The sequence below is a fragment of the Sturnira hondurensis genome, unplaced genomic scaffold, assembly GCF_014824575.4.
Source record: "Sturnira hondurensis isolate 20B ecotype Veracruz unplaced genomic scaffold, ASM1482457v3 Scaffold0004152, whole genome shotgun sequence".
In the NCBI taxonomy this organism is placed as follows: Eukaryota; Metazoa; Chordata; class Mammalia; order Chiroptera; family Phyllostomidae; genus Sturnira; species Sturnira hondurensis.
In genome coordinates this window covers 8,044,748-8,068,820 of record NW_028076783.1, presented here as the reverse complement: position 1 = coordinate 8,068,820, position 24,073 = coordinate 8,044,748, and the positions used below count along the sequence as shown (strand labels likewise).

The 24,073-nt window shown below is 36.6% G+C and overlaps 1 protein-coding gene across 1 annotated transcript; it reads left to right on the top strand.

The window, feature by feature from the left end:
• The first annotated feature begins 16,476 nt into the window (after nt 1-16,476).
• Nucleotides 16,477-22,430, top strand: MARCOL (MARCO like). Its single transcript, XM_037045006.1, has 5 exons — nt 16,477-16,525; nt 18,451-19,069; nt 19,139-19,412; nt 21,330-21,451; nt 22,385-22,430. Exons 1-5 carry the CDS (start codon nt 16,477-16,479, stop codon nt 22,428-22,430), a joined length of 1,110 nt encoding a protein of 369 aa, XP_036900901.1.
• The last annotated feature ends 1,643 nt before the right edge of the window (nt 22,431-24,073 follow it).

Here is a 24,073-nt window from a genome sequence, read left to right as displayed (position 1 = left end):
GTGTGTGTGCACAAAACACAAAGACAACTGCCATGTCACTAAAATATTCAACCTGAACTGCCCCCTCCCCAAAAAGAAGCCCCTTGATATTTGGGGGCACACTGAAGCTGGAGAATCACAGTTCTAAATTTTACTAAACAGACTTGGATATACAGAGGGAGTATTTGGCAGATTCATAGATGTTGAATCTACCAGTAGCTTGGGTTGGCAATTACTAGTTACAGGATCTACATTTTTGAGAGGGTAATTAGTAATAATACGTTCTACATTCATAAAAGTAGCTATATAACTTAAAATACAAAAATAAATAAGCAGGTAGCTTTTTTAAATATAGGCTTTGAGAAAGAGAATATTTAGGCTCCTATTTCAGCACTTTTATTCAGTAAATGTTTGACTTTGAGGTCATTTATTTTACCTTTATAGGTTTTGGTTTCTTTATCAATAAAATTCAGCTAATAATAGTACTCAACTAAGTGAGTTATTTTAAATACAGTTCTTAAGGTTTAGTGCATAGTAAATGTTAAATACTTGTAACTATTAACTATTAATTATAATTTTTATGATTTAATCTTAACTACTGAGTTACATTTGTAATTTTATTTTCTAATTGAATATTAAATATTTTAACAAAATAGTTGTCAAGAGATATAAAAAGAAACAACTCCATTACTTTTAAAACATTAATTCAGTCAACAAAAGTCCTTCACACAGATGCCAAAGAATATTCTAACATTTTAATACGCTTCACGTCTCAATCCAAAATCACAGGTAACCTCCCAAGAAGGTAAGTTCCAAATTCCTTAGCCTGGCAATCAAGTTCCTTTCCAGTCTGTTGGCAACCTCTTTGTTCAATGCTCAGACCACACCAAATGGCCTACAGTTTCTAACATGCCAGGACTTCTCATATGCTTTTGCTAATGCTGCTCTTCCATTATGAAACACAATTACCCACCACTATCTGCATGATTATTAAGAATGTGCTTATTCTCTCATTTGGAAGGACACTTAGCCCCCCTCTTACGTATCCCACATCTGTGGGAAGCTCCTAAGGGAAAAATCACTTCTACTGTATAGTACCCCATGAATGATATATCACTTTCTCATCTGCATTTCTATTGGATTTTACTGACACACTTAATTCAACATTTATTATATTTTGTTAGCCTTCACAGATAGTCTTCTCAGAATGTGAACCCCTTAGGGCCCAGGAAAGTGTTTTCTCTCCTTTATGAATCCTAGTGCTTTGGTCATGGCACTAATTTACTAAGTGCCTCACCTAACTGATGGATGGCTGGATAGATGGTTTGGTAACTGAATAGATGGATTTATGAGGTAATGAAAAATTCAGCCATTTTAAAGAATATACAAAAAAAACTATCAAATGTGAAATACAATATCATTTCTAGTTTTTAAAAAAGGAGCTCAGTAGAAACATTTTGAGATGTGCCTTTTTAATCTATACATTTACTTAAACTAGTTTAAGATATGTTCATGGAGACATCTAAATTGACTTTCTATACTTTATTTTTGAAAGGGTTTTTTAATTTTTTCATTTTGAAATAATTTAACTTAAAAAGGTGGTAAAAGCAGTACATTGAAATACAATGTATCTTTTACTCAGCTTCCCCAAATGTTAAAATTTTACATAACTTTAGTACAATCTTTAAAAATAGAAAATTAACATTGTTTTGTAACTATTAAATAATCTACCATCTTGTTCAAATTTTGCCAGTTGTCCCAGAAATATCATTTTTTCTAATTTAGGGTTTAATCTAAGATCACACATAGTTGTTTTGTTTCCTCAGTCTTGACTCTTTTTAAACAGCAGCCACTTTATTGAGGAAAATTTCATAATTTTAGATCAATGAGTTACAGGTGATTTAAATAAATCCCTCTTGTACTGCTCTGAATTTCTAAAGGTTCTATTATAAACATGCATTGTTTGTGTGATTGATAGGTAGAGAGTTACATAGTTAATTAACAGGTCAGTGATAGGACTATGATTATACATATATTTTATTATCCATTTCTTCAAGGAATTTGCATCTAAAGAGAAAAATGTAAGTAAAAACCAGCAGGTTTGCACTATTGAAATTTGGTGTCAGAACCTAAGTTTGAAGTCATTTGGAAACCAAAGTAATCCAATTTCCCCTCAGGGTCATTAGGAAAATTTCAGAGTATAAAATGGTATTTGAGATGTACCTTAAAGAGTGATATGAAAGGGAAATTTTATTCCAGGGAAAAAGAGTAGTATAGTATTAGGAAAAATCAAAATGTTTTTAAAGGGTGTTAGTGGACCAGTGTGTCTGAATTAGTGGGTTCCTGCAAGGTCAGAATGGTGTAAAGCTTAAACTGTCCTTGTTTGAATCCTGGTTCTACAACTTCATAACTCTGTGTTCTTGAACAAGCTGCTTAGCATCTCTTTTACACCCATCCCACAAATGTTTTCAACATTTGACTTCTACCAGGCTCTGTCTAGAGACAGGATAGAAAGGTGAATCAGATATGGCTCATTATCTCACGATGTTTTTGCTGTGTCGAGGAGTGACATATGAGAGGAGTATAGACAAATACTTCCAAAAACTCTGAGAAAGTGATGAAGAATTTGTGCTATACAATTATGAAAAAGCAATTTGGCAATCAGTATGGGAAACCTTAAAAGTTATAAACTTTGAGACAGCAATTCTTCTCATAAAAATACACCCTAAGAAAATAATCAAAATATACAAGTATTTTGTGTAAAATGATAATCCCAGCTACTGTAAAAAAGAAACATGCAACAATAGGGTATTAGTAAAATTAATTATTTTACATCTTTATGAAGGCATATTGTAGCACAAAACCAATCTTTTCTGAAAATGCATAATGGTATAGAAAAGGTAAATGATAAAGAATAAGTGAAGCATATATACTCTCTATTTCTAATATTATGCAGTGGAAATAACAATGTGTAGAGAGGAGATGAAAGAAAAAAGAACAAATGCTAATGAAGAGTGTGTCTGCGTGCTAGAACTACAAGTGATTTTCACTTCTTTTTATTTTTAGCATATATTTTAATTGTAATAATAAGAGCTCTCGAAAGAATTGCTAAGCATAGGGTTAGCATGTTTTTATTGCTTGAGAGGGCTAATGATGTCAATGCCTTTGATCATATAATAAAAGAAAAAACTTCATTTAAATCTCAGGCTTTTTGCAGCAACTATGAAAAAGCAGTTACAGATGGAAAACCTTGTCCCAAGAGCCAAAAACCAGTGTGTGGTACTGATGGGGAAACTTACAACAATCGCTGTGAATTCTGCAAAACAGCTATGTAAGCACATGGAGGCAGATATTGGAATAGCACCCTTAGTTTGGGTCAGTGGGTTATGAGTCAGGGAAATTATTAACTAAGCCTCTACTCCACTAAATATTTTATATATAATTCTTATTTGAAATAAGGCAATATTATTACTCCCAAACAAACCTAGAAAGTTTAAGTTTAAATTTTCCCAGTTCATCATCCTTGGCTTAAGCCATTTCTGCTGTATTTCATCCTGAGCATCATTTCTCTTCTTTCAGGGAAAGAAATGGAAAACTTGGCTTCAAACATGATGGGAAATGTTGATTCCTTTGATACTGCAATGCTGGAAGTGCCTTCAGTTTGCCTTTTGCATTAGAAGATTTATTCCTTAATACCTAATCTCAATTGCAATGTATTTCCCACTAGTAATTATGCATAAAAGAAAGCCATTTCAATAAAGTTATCTTGGAAGAATTTCTGCATTGATGTTCTTTTCAGGTAATAATGAAGCAGCTTTCGATTTAGTCAGACCAACTGCTCAAAGAAATGATAGAATTTGCAAACAAAGACAGAGCAGTGTCTATCATCATGCTGATAGCACCCAGAACTTTTCCTTCAGTGCTGACTCTCAATTCTTCATCCAAGAAAATACACATCATCTGACACAAATTAGCATTCTTTAGTACATGGTATGTTTGGGAAGTGTTTCCCCCAGGAACACAGTGAGCTTCTTTTAGAACTTGCATACAGAGACAAATAAATAACAAGTGAGACTAAATTCTGATCACTTCAGTCATCGGGGCAAGTGAAAAGGTTATGGGACAGCCGAAGCCTTTAGTCTAGTTGCCTCTGACTTTATCAGTTTACTGCATTGTACTACATAAAATATTATCATTTTCTGTGAGTGTTAACTGATGAAAAAGCTTACAAGTATAGGTTTACTGACATGTGTGTCCTTAGAAATCCAAAAATAGATTGAGAAACCAGGCATCTTGTGAATGTTTATAGACTATTTGGAGAGACAAATGTATATAGCACCTAACTAAAATATAGTCCATATACTGCTATTTAAAAACATCCCAGTGAATTATCTCATTTATTAATTGCACAAATAATTATTCAATGCTTATGATATACCGGATACCATTCCAAGCACAGGGCAAATAAAACCCCCATTTTAAAGAATGTTAGGCTTTAGTGGGTGCACAAGAATAAACACATTATAAAATATTTTCAGTTATTAATAGATTTATAAAATAAATTAAGTTGAGGTATATAATGAAGAAAACTGGTACAGTTTGGAGAAAAGAGGATTTATTTGAAATTGATCACTGTGAATAGAATAATGAGACCTGAAAAAGATTCAGACACAAGCAAATTTGGACAAAGAGTGTTCTGAGCAAAGAGAAGCATGAACATAAAAACAACAAAACACAAAACATAAAACCCTGAGATGGAAATAGGGCTGACATGATCAAGAGTGAAAGGAGCCATTTCATAAAGAGCCTTAGAAGCCAAGTTAAAGTGTTTTGCTTTTATCCTAAGAATGATGGGAAATAACTGAAGTACACTGAGAAAAGACACTAAAGAAGGGATGTCATTGTAGCTGATCCGTGCTACAGGAACATTTTGCCAGGGTGGGTAACAGTTTAAGCAGAAAAACAAAACACGCCCCCTCTGAAACATTATTTAAAATGGTATCTTTGAGAAGTTTGTTTTCAAAGTCTCAAACTGAATATGTGGGCAGAAATAAGATAAGATCAGAACTCTGATAGGGCACGAATCTGCTTTAACATAGTGTTCTACAGCAAAGCTCTCCAATGAATCATTAAACAAGATGGGCATGGCTTAGGGGTGGTTCTTTAACTCACAAACTCATGTTCAGGTAGATGCCAATACTTAAAAATTGAAAACATTCACATTAAAAAAACAAACAAACAGAACTTCCGGCCAAGATGGAGTCGTAGGTGGAAATACTGTGCCTCTGTGCACAATCAAATTTAAGGACAAAGACTTAGAAACCAAAATACAACCAGAACAGACAGAAAATTGAACTGTATTGAGTCTGACAAAAAAAGGACTATTCATCCAGTCTAGTAAGAGAGGCAGAGTCAGTGGCCGGCAGGAAAAGGCGGTGGTTGGCCACCCGGGCTCTGGGAGGAAACCTGCAACCCCAGTGAGGTGCACAAGGCAGTTGGCTTATGGAGACACACATTTGCATGCAGATAAACCAGGCAAAAAATGGGCAGTGAGACAGACTGAACAACCCAGGGCTCCAGCAATGGGGAAATAAAGCCTAAAAACACCAATTGAAAAAGTGCCAGCTTGTGGGAAGCAGCAGAGGGACTGAAATCCAAGAGAGTATGGAACCAGTGCCATTGCTCCCTCTCTGACCCCGCCCCCACATATAGTGTCACCACCCAGTGAAATGGGTTGCCCCGCCCTGGTGAACACCTAGGGCTCTGCCCCTCATGCATAACAGGCATGATCTGACCAAAAATGGCTCAATTAAAAGAACAAATCGAAGCCCTAGAGCCAATACTTTTAAGCAACCAAAAGATAGCCAACCCACCAGATGCGCAGTTCAAAATACTGGTGATCAGGATGCTCACAGAACTGGTTGATTTTGTGTTGGGAACCACTCTGCCTGGTTTCAGGAGTTATAACTGCCCCCCATGGCTAAGGCTGAGTGAGTGACCTCCGGAACACGAGCCACTTAGGAGACAAAGCTTGTTTCTGCTAGCAAGCACTGCTTCTGCTTCCTCCCCTGCCCCCAATGCATGGTTGGTTAGTCAGAGATGGGTAAAACCCCCTCAGAGGGGGGGCAACCTAAGCCAGACATGATCTCTTGGGAGGCCTTCATGGAAGGACTTGGGGGCCTGCAACAAAGATGAAGTGATGGACCCTCACCCCCTGGCTATTCTGACATAGACCAAGTCCCCATGTCCTCTGGGAGAAGCACTTCCTAGCTCTAATCTACTTAAGCCTGAAAACCTATTATGGGGGAGGTGGTGTAGCCCCTTGCCTGCTAGAATGGCATCTGGAGTGACTGGGCATAAGAAAGAGTTCCTAAAGTCCTGTGAAGTCAGCTTTGCTAAGAGTGCTTTCATTCATATGATGAAGGTCCAAGCAGGAAATGAGTACGTCTCCCAAAGTGTCTGCAACCTTCTTATCTGACAGACACTGACTCAGACTAGGCCCTCAGATTTCTTTGAAATGTTATCTACTGTTTGATCCTTGCTGCCTGTATTCCTGTGTATTACAACCCAATAAGAGCCATTGAGAAAGAAACTTTTGGCTTTTCTACTCTGAGAGATTGGACACCTCTGCTCCCCAAGAAGATCATGTCTTGGTAGTGTTACTTTCATCCATGGCAGACAGGGGTACTTTGTGGGAAAAGTTGCCCCCGCAATTTTGGTCACAAATTACACAAAAAAATGAAGGCTACACTAAGTGAAATGAAGGAAAATGCACAGGGATCCAATAGTGATGGAAAGAAAACTGGGACTCAAATCAATGGAAGGGACCAGAAGGAAGAAAGAACCAAACAGAAAAGAACAAAGAAACAAGAATTCAAAAAAATGAGGAGAGGCTTGAGAACCTTCAGGACATCTTTAAACATTCCAACATCTGAATTACAGGGGTACCAGAGGGGAAGAGGAAGAGCAACAAGTGGAAAACTTCTTTGAACAAATAATAAAGGAGAACTTCCCTAGTCTGGCAAAGGAAATAGACTTCCAGGAAATCCAGGAAGCTCAGAGAGTCCCAAAGAAGTTGGACCCAAGAAGGAACACACCAAGGCACATCATAATTACATTAGCCAAGACCAAAATGAAGGAAAGAATCCTAGAAGCAGCAAGGGATAAAGGGACAGTCACCTACAAAGGAGTTCCCATCAGACTGTCAGCAGATTTCTCAAAAGAGACCTTACAGGCAAGAAGGAGCTGGAAAGAAGTATCCCAAGTCATGAAAGGCAAGGACCTACATCCAAGACTGCTCTATCCAGCAAAACTTTCATTTAGAATGGAAGGGCAGATAAAGCGCTTCTCAGATAAGGTCAAGTTCAAGGAGTTCATCATCACCAAGCCCTTTATTATATGAAATGTTAAAGGGATTTATCTAAGAAAAAGAAGATAAAAATATGAACAATGAATGGACAGCAAACTCACAGTTATTAACAACTAAACCTAAAACAAAAGCAAACTAAGCAGACTCCTAAAACAGAAGATCACACAGAAAGTTAGCAACAGGGGAGTGGGAGGAGAGTGGGGGAGAAGGCACAGAGAATAAGTAGCATAGACAATGGGGAGAAAATAGAGAGGGGGAGGGCAAGAGTAGTGTGGGAAATGTAGAAGCTAAAGAACTTATGACATATGGACATGAACTAAAGATGGGAAATGTGAGGAGAGGGTTGTGTAGGGTGGAGGGGAATGAAGGAGGGGAATGAAGGGGGGAAATGGGACAACTGTAATGGCATAATTGATAAAATATATTTAAAAAACAGATTTCTAGAAACTCTGGAAAAGTAAGAAGATATTCTCACACGGTGCCCCTATTTCTTAATAAATAACAACTGGTTAATTTCTGACTCCTTTAGCTGAGTTTTTCACACAGTGCCCCAGGATCAGCTGATCATCCAGATAAATCTCACACCCATCTGACACCATATATAGTTATTAGAGTATTATTGACTGTATTCCCTATGCTGTACTTACATCCTCGTGACTACTCTGTAACAGCCAATTTGTACTTCTTAATCCTTTCACCTTTTTTGATTAGGGGAAAATTCACAAACCAAAGTAGCAGTTAGTATTTGCCTCTTTATCACTTCCAGCAAATGGCAGTACTTCTTTTAGTTTTGAAATCACATACAAAATATGGCCTCCAAATCAGACATACATGCACACACACACAAAACTTGAACTTCCCTCTTTTACATCTGCCTTCCTCCTACACTTACCTTCTTTCAATAGGATATCATCAGTAGTCTTAGCAAATTTTATTTGAAATTCCATATTCCAATAGTGTCAGCTTAGACTAGTGATCGAATTACACATCTAAACAAAAAATAATAATAGCTAACATTCATTGAGTTTTCCAGTATTTTTATGTGCTAGACATTGTTCTAAGGACTTCACATATATAGATTAATATGCACAAAAACCCAATGAGATGAGCATTGTCATTTTATTTATCTTGCATAAGGGCAATCTGAAGCACAGAAACTTGTGACCAGTCACCAAGTTAATGAGTCAGAGACAGAATTCGAACTCAGTCAGACTCTCAATGTAGGAATTGTATAAACATTTTGTTCAAGGACTTACTACCAATTAATGTCAAAGTATCCTGAGGTACCAGTGGAAATCAATGGAAATAAATAAACCTGGATATTTGAATTGTGCTTACTAACTTGTAATGCTGATTATGAAAGACTTATAAGGACTCCCCGACACACTCATAATACTGCACCATGCTGGGGAGCATCTGATAAAGGGGAAAAACTTGTTGCGGTGTTTAAGTTTTAATACAGGCAAGTGCCTTACAAAATTGTAATAAAAGGGTAAAATTTACAATATGAACTCTGTCACAGTACAATTCTGTAACATTAGCCTCTGTTTTGTCATTAGAGAAATGAAGATAATAATAGGTTTACAATAGGTTATTTTAAGAATTGAACAAGATCATTTATGTAAAGCACTGGCACAGTGTCTGGTCCTGGGCATGTGTTTAATAAATATTAGTTATTTTTCATACAGAGTACACAAAGTACTCTGTTTAGAAATAAGATATTAGGAAAAAACAGTGAATCAGAATATGAGTGACAGAGATGATACAAGAACCAACAAGTTTATGTCCTTGGACAATCTCTTTCCCTCTTATAAACATTACAGGGACTATGAGGTGGCATATAGCCTTGGCTCACAATTTCAAGATCTCTGGGTCTCTTGACAAAAGAGTCTAGAAAACAGGCTCAAGTATGTGATGGCATTAAATATTATAGGCTGCCTGTATCTGATCTGGCCACAGTTGAAATGGCCACATATGTATACTCATAATACGGCCATTTGCACTCTGCAAACATTATCTACCAAACAAACACATGGAGAAGTGAACACTGGAATAGGAATCAAACCCAAGATTTGATATTACTTTTGGAATTTCAGTGATTTTTTTTCTTGATCCTCCCTTTCCTATAAGTAAAATAAAATTTTGTTTTTCTCTAAGGTACTTATAGTTGTGATGCTCTACTACTTAGTCATTTATACATCCCAAAGTTCCTTTTGTATAGTAGGTGTTCATCAGTGTGTGAGGTGTTGAAATGAAAAAGAAGTAACCTTAAAATCTATAGAAAATGTGGGATAGAAGTATTGACACATGCTTCTTAAAGTACTAAACTGGTATTTCTGTTATAAGGTATGTAATATGATGATCTATTGAAAAAAGTTTATAGCTATACATTTATTTTAAGGGGTATTTGGAAAAAGAAAAGTATTCCATAAAACAAATTGTATTAATTAAAAGAAATGGCTCTAAATAAAAAATAGTTAATCAATTTAAGGAAAACTGTAAGTATTAAGTGGAACAAATAGTATATCTATACATGCCAAAATAATTTAGATTTTATTCAAGAAAAACTAGTTTCTTTTTGGAAACTCCAAATTAGTAGATTATAGAACTGATTTGTTTGGTTGGTTTGGTTATGCTTATAAATATTTTTAAATTACAATGGGATCCATGAACTTGCTCTTCAATAAATATGTCTACAGACACATAAAATTTAGTTTCTCTATCATGCTAAGTGAAATAGGCCAGTCAGTGAAAGACAAATACTATATGATCTCACTTATAAGAGGAATCTAATGAATAAAATAAACTAATGAGCAAAATGGAACTGGAGGCATACAACCATGTAACATACTGACAACAGTAAGAGGGAAGGAGGGAGGTGGGGACTGTTTGAAAGAAAGTAAAGGGATTAGTCAAGGAACATACATGAGGGACCCATCAACATGGACAATGGTGTGGGGATTGACTATGGAAGTGGAGTTGGGCTGGGTAGAGATGGGCAAAGGAGGAAATAATGGGAACAACTGTAACAGCATAAATAATAAAACATTAAAAATGCAGCAGACAAAAAATTAGTTCCATTTGACTAGTGGAATCATCTATCTCAAATTTAAGATTACTATGCTAAAAAAATAAATCACTAAGTCACAGGCTTAGGAACTCCCTAAGAGTTCCCTATAACCCTCCTGAGCAAGAACTTGATCTTGTCATCAGAGATATAGGTTGTTAACTTAAAATTAACTTGTAAGGTATGGCCCAGTGCACACTAGGGGAGTCTCAGAAATCATCGTCATGTGACTGGACCAAGATCTGTTTTCAGCCTTGATTTACACTAAAATCTTACTTCTATACTGCCACAGACCAATTGAGTTTCAGCTCAGGGATTCATAAGTTGATCTCTTAACCAAATGTTTATTTTTCAACTCTTTATTTCTAGGAAGTGTATTCCCATGCTTATAGATAGTCAGAAGTGGAGTTCCTTAAATAAGTCAAAATATGTCTACTAAAGTTAACTGTGTAAAAATAAGTTATTTAACAACCTTGCGCCAAGTTTACTCATCAAGTATTTGTTATTACCAAAGTAGTATTTTAAGTATTCAATGAAATAATGCATTTAAAATGCCTCCATAAATGGTAGCTATTATAGTTATCATGAGATGTTAATTCCGTGTGGAAAAGTAATCATTGTCTTATCAACAATAACATATTGTTGCATAACAAATCGTTTATCTACCCACTATTCTCCAATGTGTGCAGGCTCTGCAGAAGTGATCTGCCTCTGCTCATTGTTGTGTTGGCTGGATAGCTCTATTAGGATCCACAAGGATTTCAGTCTCATTGCTGATGTTTCGGTAGAGTTGCTATGGAGGTTTCTCTTTTGTCTCTTCGTTTCTCTCTTTCTTTATCTCTCTTTCTCTCCCCACTGCCCTATCCATAGTCTCTCATCCAACCCTGCCAGGCTTTCAAGGCTCAGTCCTAAAAATGGAATGTTGTCACATCCACTGCACTCTACTGATCAAAGAAAGTCACATGATCAGCTCAGAGTCAAGGGTAGGGAAAATGGACTCTTCTGTAGAAGAGGAATACATTGCATAAGGAGAGATTGAGCATTTGTTGATATTGATTTCTGTATACTCTAAAGATATACTCCTTCTTTTATAATTGTAAGACTGATTATGAATGAACATTATATGGAAGGCAACTGGAAGTAAGGTTTGAGAAAGAAGTTTACAGCATGTGTGGACTTGAATGGCTAAAAATAATAAATCTGATAATCCACATGGGACCAAACTGTGTAACTTGTTTAATCATAAGTTTAAAGATAAGTTTTAAAAAGAGGTACTGCATCTCCCTTCATTTCAATTAGTTTAGCACCAATAGTGATGGAAAGGAAACAGGGACTCAAATCAATGGAATGGACCAGAAGGAAGAACAAAACATCCCACCAGAAAGGAATGAGGAAATGAGAATTCAAAAAAATGAGGAGAGGCTTAGGAACCTCCAGGACATCTTTAAACGTTCCAACATCCGAATTATAGGGGTACCAGAAGGGGGAAAGAAACAGCCACGAGTGGAAAACATATTTGAACAAATAATAAAGGAGAACTCCCCCAATCTGGCAAAGGAAATAGACTTCCAGGAAATCCAGGAAGCTCAGAGAGTGCCAAAGAAGTTGGACCCAAGAAGGAACACACCAAGGCACATCATAATTACATTAGCCAAGACCAAAATGAAGGAGAGAATCCTAGAAGCAGCAAGGGATAAGGGGACAGTCACCTACAAAGGAGTACCCATCAGACTGTCAGCTGATTTCTCAAAAGAGAGCTTACAGGCAAGAAGGGGCTGGAAAGAAGTATTCCAAGTCATGAAATCCAAAGACCTACATCCAAGACTGCTTTATCCAGCAAAGCTTTCATTTAGAATGGAAGGACAGATAAAGTGCTTCTCAGATAAGGTCAAGTTCAAGGAGTTCATCATCACCAAGCCCTTATTATATGAAATGCTAAAGGGACTTATATAAGAGAAAGAAGATGAAAAATATGAACAGTGAAAGGACAGCAAACACACAGCTATTAACAACCACACCTAAAACAAAAGCAAACCAAGAGGACAGCTAGATCAGGAGTGGAACCATAGAAATGAAGAACACACGGAGGGTTAGAAATAGGGGGGTGGGAGGGGGAGAAGGGGGGAGAAGGCACAGAAAATAGCATAGATGGTAGGTAGAAAATAGATAGGGGGGAGGGCGAGAATAGTGGGGGAAATATAGAATCCAAAGAACTTGAGACACATGGTTATAAACTAAGGGGGGCAGAATGGTGGGGGAGGGAGGGTGCGGGTGGAAGGGATTGAAGGGGGGGAATAGAACAACTGTAATGGTATAATCAATAAAATATACTTAAAAAATAAAAATAAAAAGAGGTAATGCAATTATTTATAGGGGTGGTGATAAAGAGGTTAATTTGGGGCTGAGAAAGAGATTCTATTGAAGATTTTTTTCCCTTAGAATTTGTAAACTTGCACATCAAAAATTTCTACATAATGAAAGTATCAGGAATAAGTCAATAGAGGTTCATTATAGCCAATGTAGTCCATGACTATTATAATCATGCTCTATTTAGTATTGTATTGTTCTGTAGTCACTACCTGTGTATTTAAATAAAGTGAAGGTGGCAGAGGTCAAGTTTCTCATCCCAAATGCTTACATAAGTATTATAACAATAGCCAACCTTAATGGAACACCTTAATGTGTGTGTCAGATACCTGCATCATCTCAATAAGCACTGATGAAACTAAATACATTTGAATTTCAGTTTGCATTGAAATGTTGCATGCTGAATGAAAAAAAAATAGGCCCAAAGCAGAAAAGAAGTTTCCCAACATTCTATCTCAGGCATCTACCACATAGCAGGACTCCATGTTCTGAAATTAATGGCTTCATGGAGGTGAAGGTGAGGTGAAATGATCAAATAAGTCAGTTAACCAAGAAAGGACAAAAGACCTTAAGTTAGGGGGATATTACTGAGTGCTTGACCTTGTGCCTATTCTTAATAGAATTGTGTTTACTGAGACTTGCTGATAGCCAACAAGTCTCCCTCTGACAGTACTGTCAACTTGACACTGAATTTAAAAGACATTTTCTTCCATACAGTATGAACTTAAAAGATCAGACCAAACATTCAATTTGTCTGCTGGATTCAATTCAATTCATTTATGTTTAAGTCTGAATAGACAGCCTAATGAATGCTATATAACTGAAGTCTTCTAGCTTTTACTATGCTCAGTCTTCACACACCTCCTGAGGTTCAAAGAACAGAACTTGACAGGTGCTATTCCCACTGAGGAGGAATTGAAGGAAATATAATGGCTAGAGTATCTAGCAGGAGAAAGCACTTAGGGAGTTCAAAGTTCCCCACCCTTTAGCTGCATGACAAATATCTTGTTGAGGCAGAATCAGGCAACTGGATGCAGGACACTATAAAATAGGTCACCATCAGAAACCAAGATGATTAAACTGCAGTGATGAACTTTTCAACCAAACCAAAAAACTCTGAGCAAAATTTGACTCTGGCAGTGGGGTATTATCATAATTCTAGAAATAAGAGAAAAGAGAAATGGAAGAAATAAAAGGCAGATGAAGGGAAAGAGAGAGACAAAGAGATTAGCTAGCATAAGATCACATAGCTAAAAAAAGAGGGGAGCCAAACACCTCAGGTCATTTGACATCGTTGCTGTTGTTATTTCCACCTGAATATGATGACTCCTATAAGAATAGCCTTGACTGCCTGGCTGGTGTAGCTCAGTGGACTGAGTGTGGCACTGCAAACCAAATGGTCACTGGTTGGATTTCCAGTCAGGGCACATGCCTGAGTTGTGGGCAAGATCCCCAGTGGGGGCCATGTGAGAGGCAACCACATATTGATATTTCTCTCTCTTTCTCCCCCTCTTCCCTTCTCTAAAAATAAATAAATAAAATCTTTAAAAAGAAGAATAGCCTTGACCTTGAATCCCACTCCAGGATACATGAGACAGTCTCGCCCTTTCTCTAGTTAGTGGCTGGGGTGGGCCTTTTCTGAGTCTACTCCTGGGCATAATTTTGACCCCACTCCCAAATGTAAATAAAGAAAGACAATAATGGAAGATAATTCTAAAGGGGGGAGAATTCTCGTTAAAGGAGAAATTAAATATTCCTCTTAGAAGTATTGGAAGATTAAAAGCAATTATTAAAAAGGACCTCTGGAATAGTTTGAAAAAAAAGCATATAAAGCAAGAGTGCATTGCCTTACTCAATGCAACAATACTCACTGAGGTCGCCTCTGGGCTTCATGAGACTTTATTTTCTCACTACAATATCCTCACATACAAGGCAATCAGTCATAATTGTTATAAAAAACAAATATAATGCCTCAAAACATAATAACACTGGAGATAGAAAAAAGCATGGCTAAGAGGGATGATGGTGCTAAGTGTTTAAGAAGTATTTGTTTTGGAAAAATGCAAATGCAGCAACTGTGGGCTATTTGTTGATATTCAGGAATTCACTGCATTGAATGCTATGGATGAGTTTCTGGATATGAAATTAACTGGTATCATATTTACCCATTTTGACAAATACAGAGTTGGGCAAATGTATCAAAATATTAGTTGAAGAATGCTGGTGGTCTGCCCATGGGTTTTTACTGTACAATTATTTTAATTTGTCTATATTTAGAAACTTTTCAAAATGAAATTTTGGTAAAAATCATTTGACCTTTAATAAATGTGCATATAATATGGCATAAATTATATGAGGTACATTATATGGGATATATATTAATATATACATTTGTGTGTACATATACATATGCACATTCATATGAATTCTAGTTAGTATAGAAAATAATTATGCAGGGGAAAAAGGTTGCCTTCTTACTATAATTTTTTTTAAATTTGTCTCTCGGTGCCTTAAAATGGTTGGCTTGCTTAAAAAAATCATTTATCATTTAAAAATATGGCCCTTCTAAATAGGCTAACATAAAAAGCAAACACAACCCACAAACCCTGAATCTGGGGATCTTAAAATTGCAAGAGATTATAAAAATAATCTTGTTCATCTCCCTTCCCAAAGCTGAAATTTTCTTTAGAATTCAAAAATGTTTATCCTGCACTTATATTGGAAGAGTTCTGTCATCTAGTACTACGCTGATCAAATTCTATTTTCTTTCTCCATACAAATTCCCTTCAGATGAGGAATGCAATGTCAATGTCACTGCTAAGTCCATCTTTATTCAAGCTTATTTTTCTCACTGCTATCAATGAATTTTTTGCTCTATGGTCTCTAGATCTCACTTTATCAAAGTCATTTTCTTTTAGACATGCTTCAATTAATTCAAGTTTTTCTTACATAGGACAGTCAATCTCGAACACAATATTCCAGTGTTGTATAACATTGAGTTTATGACTGACTAAATATTCCAAGGTGACTTTCCCATGAGCTTCTGTTTGGCATAACAGCTTGAGGCAAGAAGGCCAAGAGTGTAGTGCTATTCTCACACATGAAATCTATTGTCTCCTGTTACCTCATAAAACTACCTTACCCATCATCATCCCCCACTGGATGTATTCATCACTTACAGATGTCCAATACTCAATGTGGTTTTACTTGCTTTTAAAATATAATTTGAGGTAAGTAATTGACATATAATTTATTTGCAGGGTAAGGTCGTGGGAATGTCTATTGTGGACATACAACCTTACAGGGTCAATAAGATTACTGACTGAACATAAGTCTTCTCTTAACAATTAAAAAAGTGAACACTGAATTTACTTTCCCAGAGGGGTTTCTCCATTGTAAATTTTTTTCTGTGAGGAATATACCCAATAGAAGCATATTAAAGTTTGGATATTAATGGGAGTCAGGGCGTGAAGCTAATTTAAAAAATGACAATCCACTCAAGACGCAACACCTTCCAGTTTGTGAAAGTTGCTCTGTAATTTTTTAACACAATGACCGTGTTTAGCAATTAGGGTGGAGGATTTTTCAAATATATAACATGGTCGTGATCAACATGTTTAGTCAGAGAGTATCTACTGAAGACTGGCTCTTAGCTCCATCCAACTCAGCTGAATCTGAAACAACTGGCTGTGACATGAAGGCTTTCCTTTTCCTTCCCTTCATGTTCTTGACCATGTTCTCAGGTAAGAAAAGTTACATTCAATGACTTCTCTTCCAACTCTCAAAGTAAAGAAATAGAAATAGTCAGTGATTAGAAATACTCAGTCAGAAATTTTTTTAAATGGGAGTCTCTATCAGAGAAATGAACAAGGTGATTTTAGATAACAGACAGACCAGGAGCATAAAAATAGTGATCAGGTGACACAACAGTGGATAGTTTGGTGTGCCTGAAGAGAAACAGAGATAAGTGAGTGAGAGACAAGTAAAACTTTAGACTGGAAAGAAAATTCAGTTTAAAAGGATTATAGAGTTTGTGAGTATTTGTTATGTTCCATAAAAGACACAATTTTGTGTGAGGATTCAGCGCTGCATGGTCAAATAGAAAATGGTTCAACTCCTGGCTTTCCAATGTTGTACTTGTTTGGGGAGTAATTTATTTAACTTATTTTAGCCTCATTTTTCTCATTTTCAGAATGGAAATAATTATATACTCCTACATGTGGTTATAGGAATCCTGTGTATGCTAGCATCAGCCACCATTACTTGAGTTCTCCTTAGGTGCCAATCATCCAACATACTTCTCTTAATTCCTTACCTCATACAGTTAGGTTGTCCAGCCAGCAGTGTAAATTTCCCAAGATATAAATGACACAGATAATACATTTCTCAAGACAATAAATTAGGATAAATGAAACCTATTCCAATTTATCTCCAAATTATAATCTCCTACACGTAGTGAAAGAAAGTAATGGAGGTAAAGTGCCTATGACCAGCTGCTTATAGCTGGAACACAAGAAGTAGTGGTTCTCTTCTCACTTTGAGCATTGCAGTTGTTTTCAGGTTTTGAGTACAGGGGCGATCAAACCCATTCTGTGAAGAACTATCAGCCTGTAGTGATATTGAAAGTGAATTAGATGTGAGGAAAGTTGTACAGAGATGCCACTTAGGGAGCTGTAAAAATAATAGAGGTAAGAAGTAATAATAAAGAGCTAAATGATATGATGGGAGAAGGGAAGAGAAATATATATATATATGTAAAAATATATTTATATGCAAAAAACAAATACATATAAAGTACCCTACTAAAACATGTATATTTCATGATGGCAGGTACCATATCTCTTGTGTACTTCAGTGTCTTGCTAGGTAACATTTCATATGTATTCAGCAGGCATTGGTTGGTGAAAGAAAGTATGTTAATAAGACATGTAGTGTTTATATAGATTTGGAGGGTAAGTAAGAGTGAGGAATCAGGAATATCTGATTACAATACATAGCCATGCCTAACATGTATTTAGAGTTTGTAAAATCAGAAGAGGAAAAACAAAAGGAAGAGTATGATTAATTGATTGATACTAAAACCTTTATGGGAAATGGTGGACATATACTGATTAAAAAGAAAAGTATGTTCTCAGGAAGGAAAACCACGTCTTGAATGGGGTATAGGAGAAAGACTATATCTACGGAAGGCAAATACAAAGATGAGGAAAATATGAAAAGAGGGCTCATGCCTGAGGGCTTTTACGTGTGGGAAGTCCATGGCATTTTCAGTAAGGTGATGCTGGAATATGGGAAATGGTTCTGTGATACGGAGAAAATTTTCAAAAGACATTAATCATAGTCTGTTTCATTAATGAGGAAATCATTAAAAGGAGCTTGGAATAGTATGAAGGCCTAGTTCAGACAATTCACACTCTGATGTAGAAATGGGGCAAGCTGTCTTGACCCCATGCTTTTGGGAAACCAGGTAATATGGTCAAGAAATAAATGGAGAAACCAAAATATTTAGGTTATGAGATGTAATGATAAGATTTTGTTCTTGAGTTTTGGTTAAAAATATCAAAGAAGCATTAAGTACAAACTATATCTTGGGATAAATGCTGGTGATTGTAACTTCTTGAAGTTAAATAACTTTATTTTTATTTTTGTGCTTATGGTATCATTCCAGTGTCATCAACCCAGACTTTGAAGACAAGTGTTATTAAATTAGAAGAGGCTCCAGAACCTGCATTTATGTTCAAGGAAAAAAATAAAGCAAATGCTCAAGGAGGACAAAAGGAATCTAATAAGCAACAAGATGGCAACACACAAAGAAAACCAGGGATTTTTATCCTGCGAGGACATCCAGGGTATTCTAACCAGCCAGGGAAACTAGGGAGTTTTAATCAGCAAGGGAAGCCAGGAGTTTTAAATCAGGCTGGGGGTCTGCAGGGGCATTCAGGAGGATCTAACCAAAAAGGTAGTTCAGGAAATGCTAATGAGCAAGGACAACTGGGATCTTCCAGCCAACAAGAAAAGTCAGGATCTTCTGCCCAGCAAGTAAAGCCAGGGTCTGCTACTCAGCAAGGAGTTTCTGGGTCATCTAACCAGCAAGGAAAACCAGGATCTTCTAGCCAGCAAGGGAAGCCGGCGTCTTCCAGCCAACAAGGTGGTTTAGGGTCATATGGCCAGCGAAGAAAACTGGAATCTTCCAGCCAACAAGAAAAGTCAGGATCTTCTGGCCAGCAACAAAAGCCTGGGTCATCTAGCCAGCAGGGAAAACCAGGATCTTCTAGCCAGCAAGGGAAGCCAGCATCTTCCCACCAGCAGGGGGTTTTAGAGTCATTTAGTCAGCAAGGACAAGTGGTATCTTCTAGTCAGCAAGAAAAGTCAGAATCTTCTGGCCAGCAACAAAAGCCAGGGTCAGCTAGCCAGCAAGGGAAGCCAGCATCTTCCAGCCAGCAAGAAAAGTCAGAATCTTTTAGTCAGCAAGGGGGTTTGGGGTCATTTAGCCAGCAAGGAAAACCAGGATCTTTTAGCCAGCAAGGGAGGCCAGGATCATCTAGCCAACAAAGAAAACCAAGGTCTTTTTATAATCAAGAAGAAAGAAAAAATGTAGGCAACCCTTTGGATGGCAATATGGAAAGTGAGGTTTGTGTTAACTTCTTCACTTTTTTTGGTCATTTCATCTCAGCCATTTTATTTTCCCAGTTTTGAATTGGTTAACAGAATACACTGTACTAATTACAAGCACTTTGCAATGACCCTGATTCAACAAAAGGAGAGGGCTTTTGGAGATGGTTATTTTTGTACACATCTATGATCATTAATTAGTGAGTGTCATTGTCTTTCATTAGATCTTTCACGTCCTTTTACTCTTTCCACTCAAGCCTTTCTACCTATACTGGACTAGCTCAAACCCTCATTAATTGAGCTTCACTTCTACCAGATTTAACATTTCATGCTAGTTTCCATCCCATCCATAATCTACAAAGAATTCTGGTGGTACTTCTAAATCACAAATCTGACCTGATGTGTCACTCTTCTGCTGAAACTTCTTCAGTGGTGCCACACTACCTAGAAGATAAATTCCAACCCCCTGAGCATGGCATTTAAAAGTTTTCAAGATTGAATGCCCTGTTCACAACTGGACATGAACAGACATATCATGCCATTCTTGCTCACTTATTGTATGCACTGTATAGAATCCTTTGATTTTCTACAAATGTATTCCTGTTACTAATGATATACTTTATCATGATGTGTACCTTATTGTTTAATAATTGACTGCTTGCTCAGTTAGCATAAACTCCTTTAAAAATACCGTTTCTTTCCAAACTTGTATCCCAAAATGCTAGAAAAACATAGGCATAGAATGGGTTCTCTTTAACTACTTGTCAGATAAATAGATGAATGCCTGATGTTTGGGAGCCATCATTCAAACAGGTGCACATCCATGATACCTATGTTGCCTTCTGAGTTCTGCTGTGCTCTGCCTTCACTGCCAGTCTCTCTCTCAACTGCCAGCTTCCTAATACCATTTAACAATGACTCTGAACAATTCACTTAATACACCCAAAAGAGTTTTCTAGAACACTACCTCCATGTAATTATCTTAATGAAATTTCATTTTTATCTCATAACTGATCATTCTTCAACTCCATTTGAAATGAAAGCTGCCTGTGCCTCTTGGTCTTTATGTCTTGGCTGGCATGAAGTAACAGTCTCCCACAGACATTCCTGCTATTTAGACCTTAATGCCACCACTGGAAGGTCTCTGAGTGTTTGGATTGTCACTTAACAGAGTATGTAGAAATAAAAGTAATGGATTGATGTGAAGAAGATGGTCAACTCTAAACCAGTGGAAAATACCAATGTATTTGTTCATCTTCCTTGGATCTAAGAAGATTAATTTTCCTGTTATAGGTATTCCCTAGGGCATTTAGTGTTTCTGTTCCCATCTGCTAGTCAAAGCTTCTTTCTGTTCAAAGCTTGCTGTCATTCTAGAACTTGATTCCGAGGAAATCCTTCAGGTACTACTTAACTGACTCTGCATAAGTCTACCTCCTGCCTCATTCTTCTTTCATGAAACAAGAAAAAAGGAAGGTACAATAAACACATATGGGCATAAACACATATACAACACATATGGGCATATGTGTTTTGTGTATGCCAGTATTATTTTTCCCTAATTATCATTCATAGGAGAAGGCTTGTCTAGAAAGTTGAAGTAAAGACTTGTAATAAAGCAGGGGCTCTGGAGTCAGATAACTCAGGGTTTGAATCCCAGCTTGGGTATTTAACCCACATGTGGTCTTGAGTTTATCACTTATATACACTGCACGCCTGTGACTATACCATGGGGCAGATTTATACTCTTACACTGTTGCATGGATTAAGTGAGAATAAAAAGGATCAGCAAAATGATTAGTTTAGTATAATGCTCAATATATTGCTCAATAGTTAATGAGCAATAAACATTTTCTTTCTTCCTTCCTTCCTTTCCTTTCTTATCAGAATTAAATTGAGTCCCCCATATTTATCCAATGGTCTTTCATGTTACCGCAGACTGACACCACCAGCAGCAAGAACTCAACTGGAAAGACAAAATGTGACTCTATCTACAAACCTGTCTGTGGTTCTGATGGGAAAACCTATGGTAACCACTGTCTACTTAATGAAGCAAAAAGGTAAGAGGACTTGATGTTTCTTTGGATCAGAAGGTACTATTCTAACCAAAGGGAATAGAGAACATTTTTCTCTGTGCCTTTGTAGTTTCTTCCTAATAGTGCCCTGGGTATTTGTCCTAAGGATATGTTTATATTCGGCTTCTTGTATTTATTATTGAGTCATTCATTTAGCAAATATTCATTAAATATCCACTACGCACCAGGTATTGTTCTGAGCACTAGAGATAAGATAATGAGCAAAGTACACAGAATTCCTTGCTCCCATGGAGCTTTCATTTTTTTGTAATTAAAAAAAAAAACAGCAAACAAATAAAATCTATTAGAAGATAAAGGGGACTTTGAATCCAAAGGATCCCTTATTGTAAACTACTAAGATATTTTTTAAATTTGAAGAACAAAATTAAAGGTCGGTTTTGGTAAGCCATGCCAACCTTTAAGAATTACACTTTATTTACCTACAAAAAATAAGATGATTATAAGGCTGCTTAAAATTAGAACATGTAGCTAAGAAAGAGTTAGATATCCCAGCTTTCAAAATAAATGAGCATTTATCTTCTGTGTTTATCTGTGAATGTAGGAATAAGGTAAAATCATACCTCTCCTGTTTTTTATAGTTCCATAGTTTATAAAGTGCTTGGTAAGTAGTTATTACAGAAATAAATAAATGTTAAACGCAAGTGTCTTCCATAGTCATAAAAGCTAGAGTTGAAAGGAAAGTTAGGTACCCCTTCTCCTCATACATAAGGCACCTTGTCCAGAGCCCCAAAAGGACTGGCACAAAGTTCACAAATTCTCAGAACAGTTGATATTAAAAAGTCAATCAAGAGCCCTGGCATGCTTTTTCCCTATATGATTTTCAAATAGTCACATTTTCTCTCTATGGTGATGCCACAATTACTTGGTCCTTGATTTCTCTCAATAACTTTTTTTGAGGTTGAGTGATGGAAACCTGACTCTGGATTATGAAGGAAGATGCTAAGCATTTACAGCAACCAAATTGCCTGGAACCTCAAAATTCACTTTCAATTCTCTTTAAACAGTGGATTTCCTGGGAGTTCTATTGAGGTCATCATGAGTCTAATAGATATGATGGATCCTACATTATTTTCAAGTTTGTTTCACTGTGAATAAAGTCAGTTCCACAGTTGCTTCTAATTTCTGGGATTGTTTATTTTCAAGACTTCTACAAACCTTGTATCTGTTCAAAGCAACTAATACTTCAGGACCTATAGTAGCAATTTGTAAACTCTAATAGATATAAAAATCTCAGAATTGTGTGTAAAATAAAAGATTTCCCACTTTATAAATACTTACACTATAAGTCTGGTAACAAGCTATAGTTTAAACCACATTCCAGGTCGTCTCTGGACACTTGATTTGAAATGGATTCAAGATTTTTTTAAGGATGCATTGATTGGCTTCAGAATATCCTGGAACCATAGGCAAAATAAATTCTCTGTGTACTTTTCCCCTTAAGGGTGTCCAAAGCTTTTATTAGATTCTTAAAGGGATGAGCACAGATCAATTTTTTAAAGATATTTATTTATTTATTTATTTATTTATTTATTTATTTATTTTTAGAGAGGAAGGGAAGGAGAGAAGGAGAGAAATATCAATGTATGGTTGCCTCCCGTGAGTCCCCTGCTGGGAACTGGCCTGCAACCCAGGCATGTGCCGTGACTGGGAATCGAATGGGGATCATGTGGTTCGCGTGCTCAATCCACTGAGCTACACAAGCCAGGGCCAGATCGATTTTAAAACCATTAATCTACAGATACTGAAATGTAGAAATTTGATGTATTCACCTGAATTGTGGTTTAAGTCTGGCATAGTCTAAAACCTAGCTGATTAGAAAGATCTCACTAGGATATTTATTGTGTTGATTACCAACATGGGTGTCAAGAATAGGAAGAAAACCCAATATGATCGTGAGATCAGAGTTGGTAAAAAGAATGGTTTAATAAAAATGACATCAGAGATACTGAACAGAGGTCAGTAGTGAATGCAAGTACTTTTATATCCAAGGGAGCTCTGTTTAGCAGTAGGGAATTTAGATAGTAATTTTTATTTGGAATACGCGGATCCAACACAGCAAGGGTAGCAGGAAAGCAGACAATGGAATAGGGCACACAGTCCAGATCGAAGTGTAGAGAAAAGCTGGGGTATCCAACAAAGTAAGTAGTTAAATCTAAGGAGAAGGAAATGTAATAGCTGTCCAGTCGTGAAAGTTTTGGTTTAATTCTTAGTATCATAGTTATTTCTGATATAATTTAACAGGGTAAAATTTTTAATCTAAAATTGTGGCGTACCATGTTCAGTCAAGTGATTCTTTTATATTATTTCCTTGAAAGAATGCATTTTAGAGTTTTCTTGTTTTGTACTCAACTGGCCTGACCCAGATACATTTGTATGGATCATTGCCTGAGCATATGATCAGTAGCATAGTATATGATCTTTGTAGCATGGTATAAGACACCAAACAAATTTGGTCTCTTCTGAGACAAGTGGTAGACTGGAAGACTTTAAACTCTTTTGAAATATTGGGAGACTCCTTTTAAATCCTTTCTTTCAAACTATGAAGTTTCAAAAAAAAAAAAACCTAAACAAAAAGCCCACATTATT

Coding starts and splice junctions, on each gene's coding strand:
- MARCOL (XM_037045006.1), top strand. CDS start 16,477: ATGAAGGCTTTCCTTTTCCTTCCCTTCATGTTCTTGACCATGTTCTCA. Junction 16,526..18,450: donor GTTCTTGACCATGTTCTCAG/GTAAGAAAAGTT, acceptor GTATCATTCCAG/TGTCATCAACCCAGACTTTG. Junction 19,413..21,329: donor ATGGCAATATGGAAAGTGAG/GTTTGTGTTAAC, acceptor ATGTTACCGCAG/ACTGACACCACCAGCAGCAA.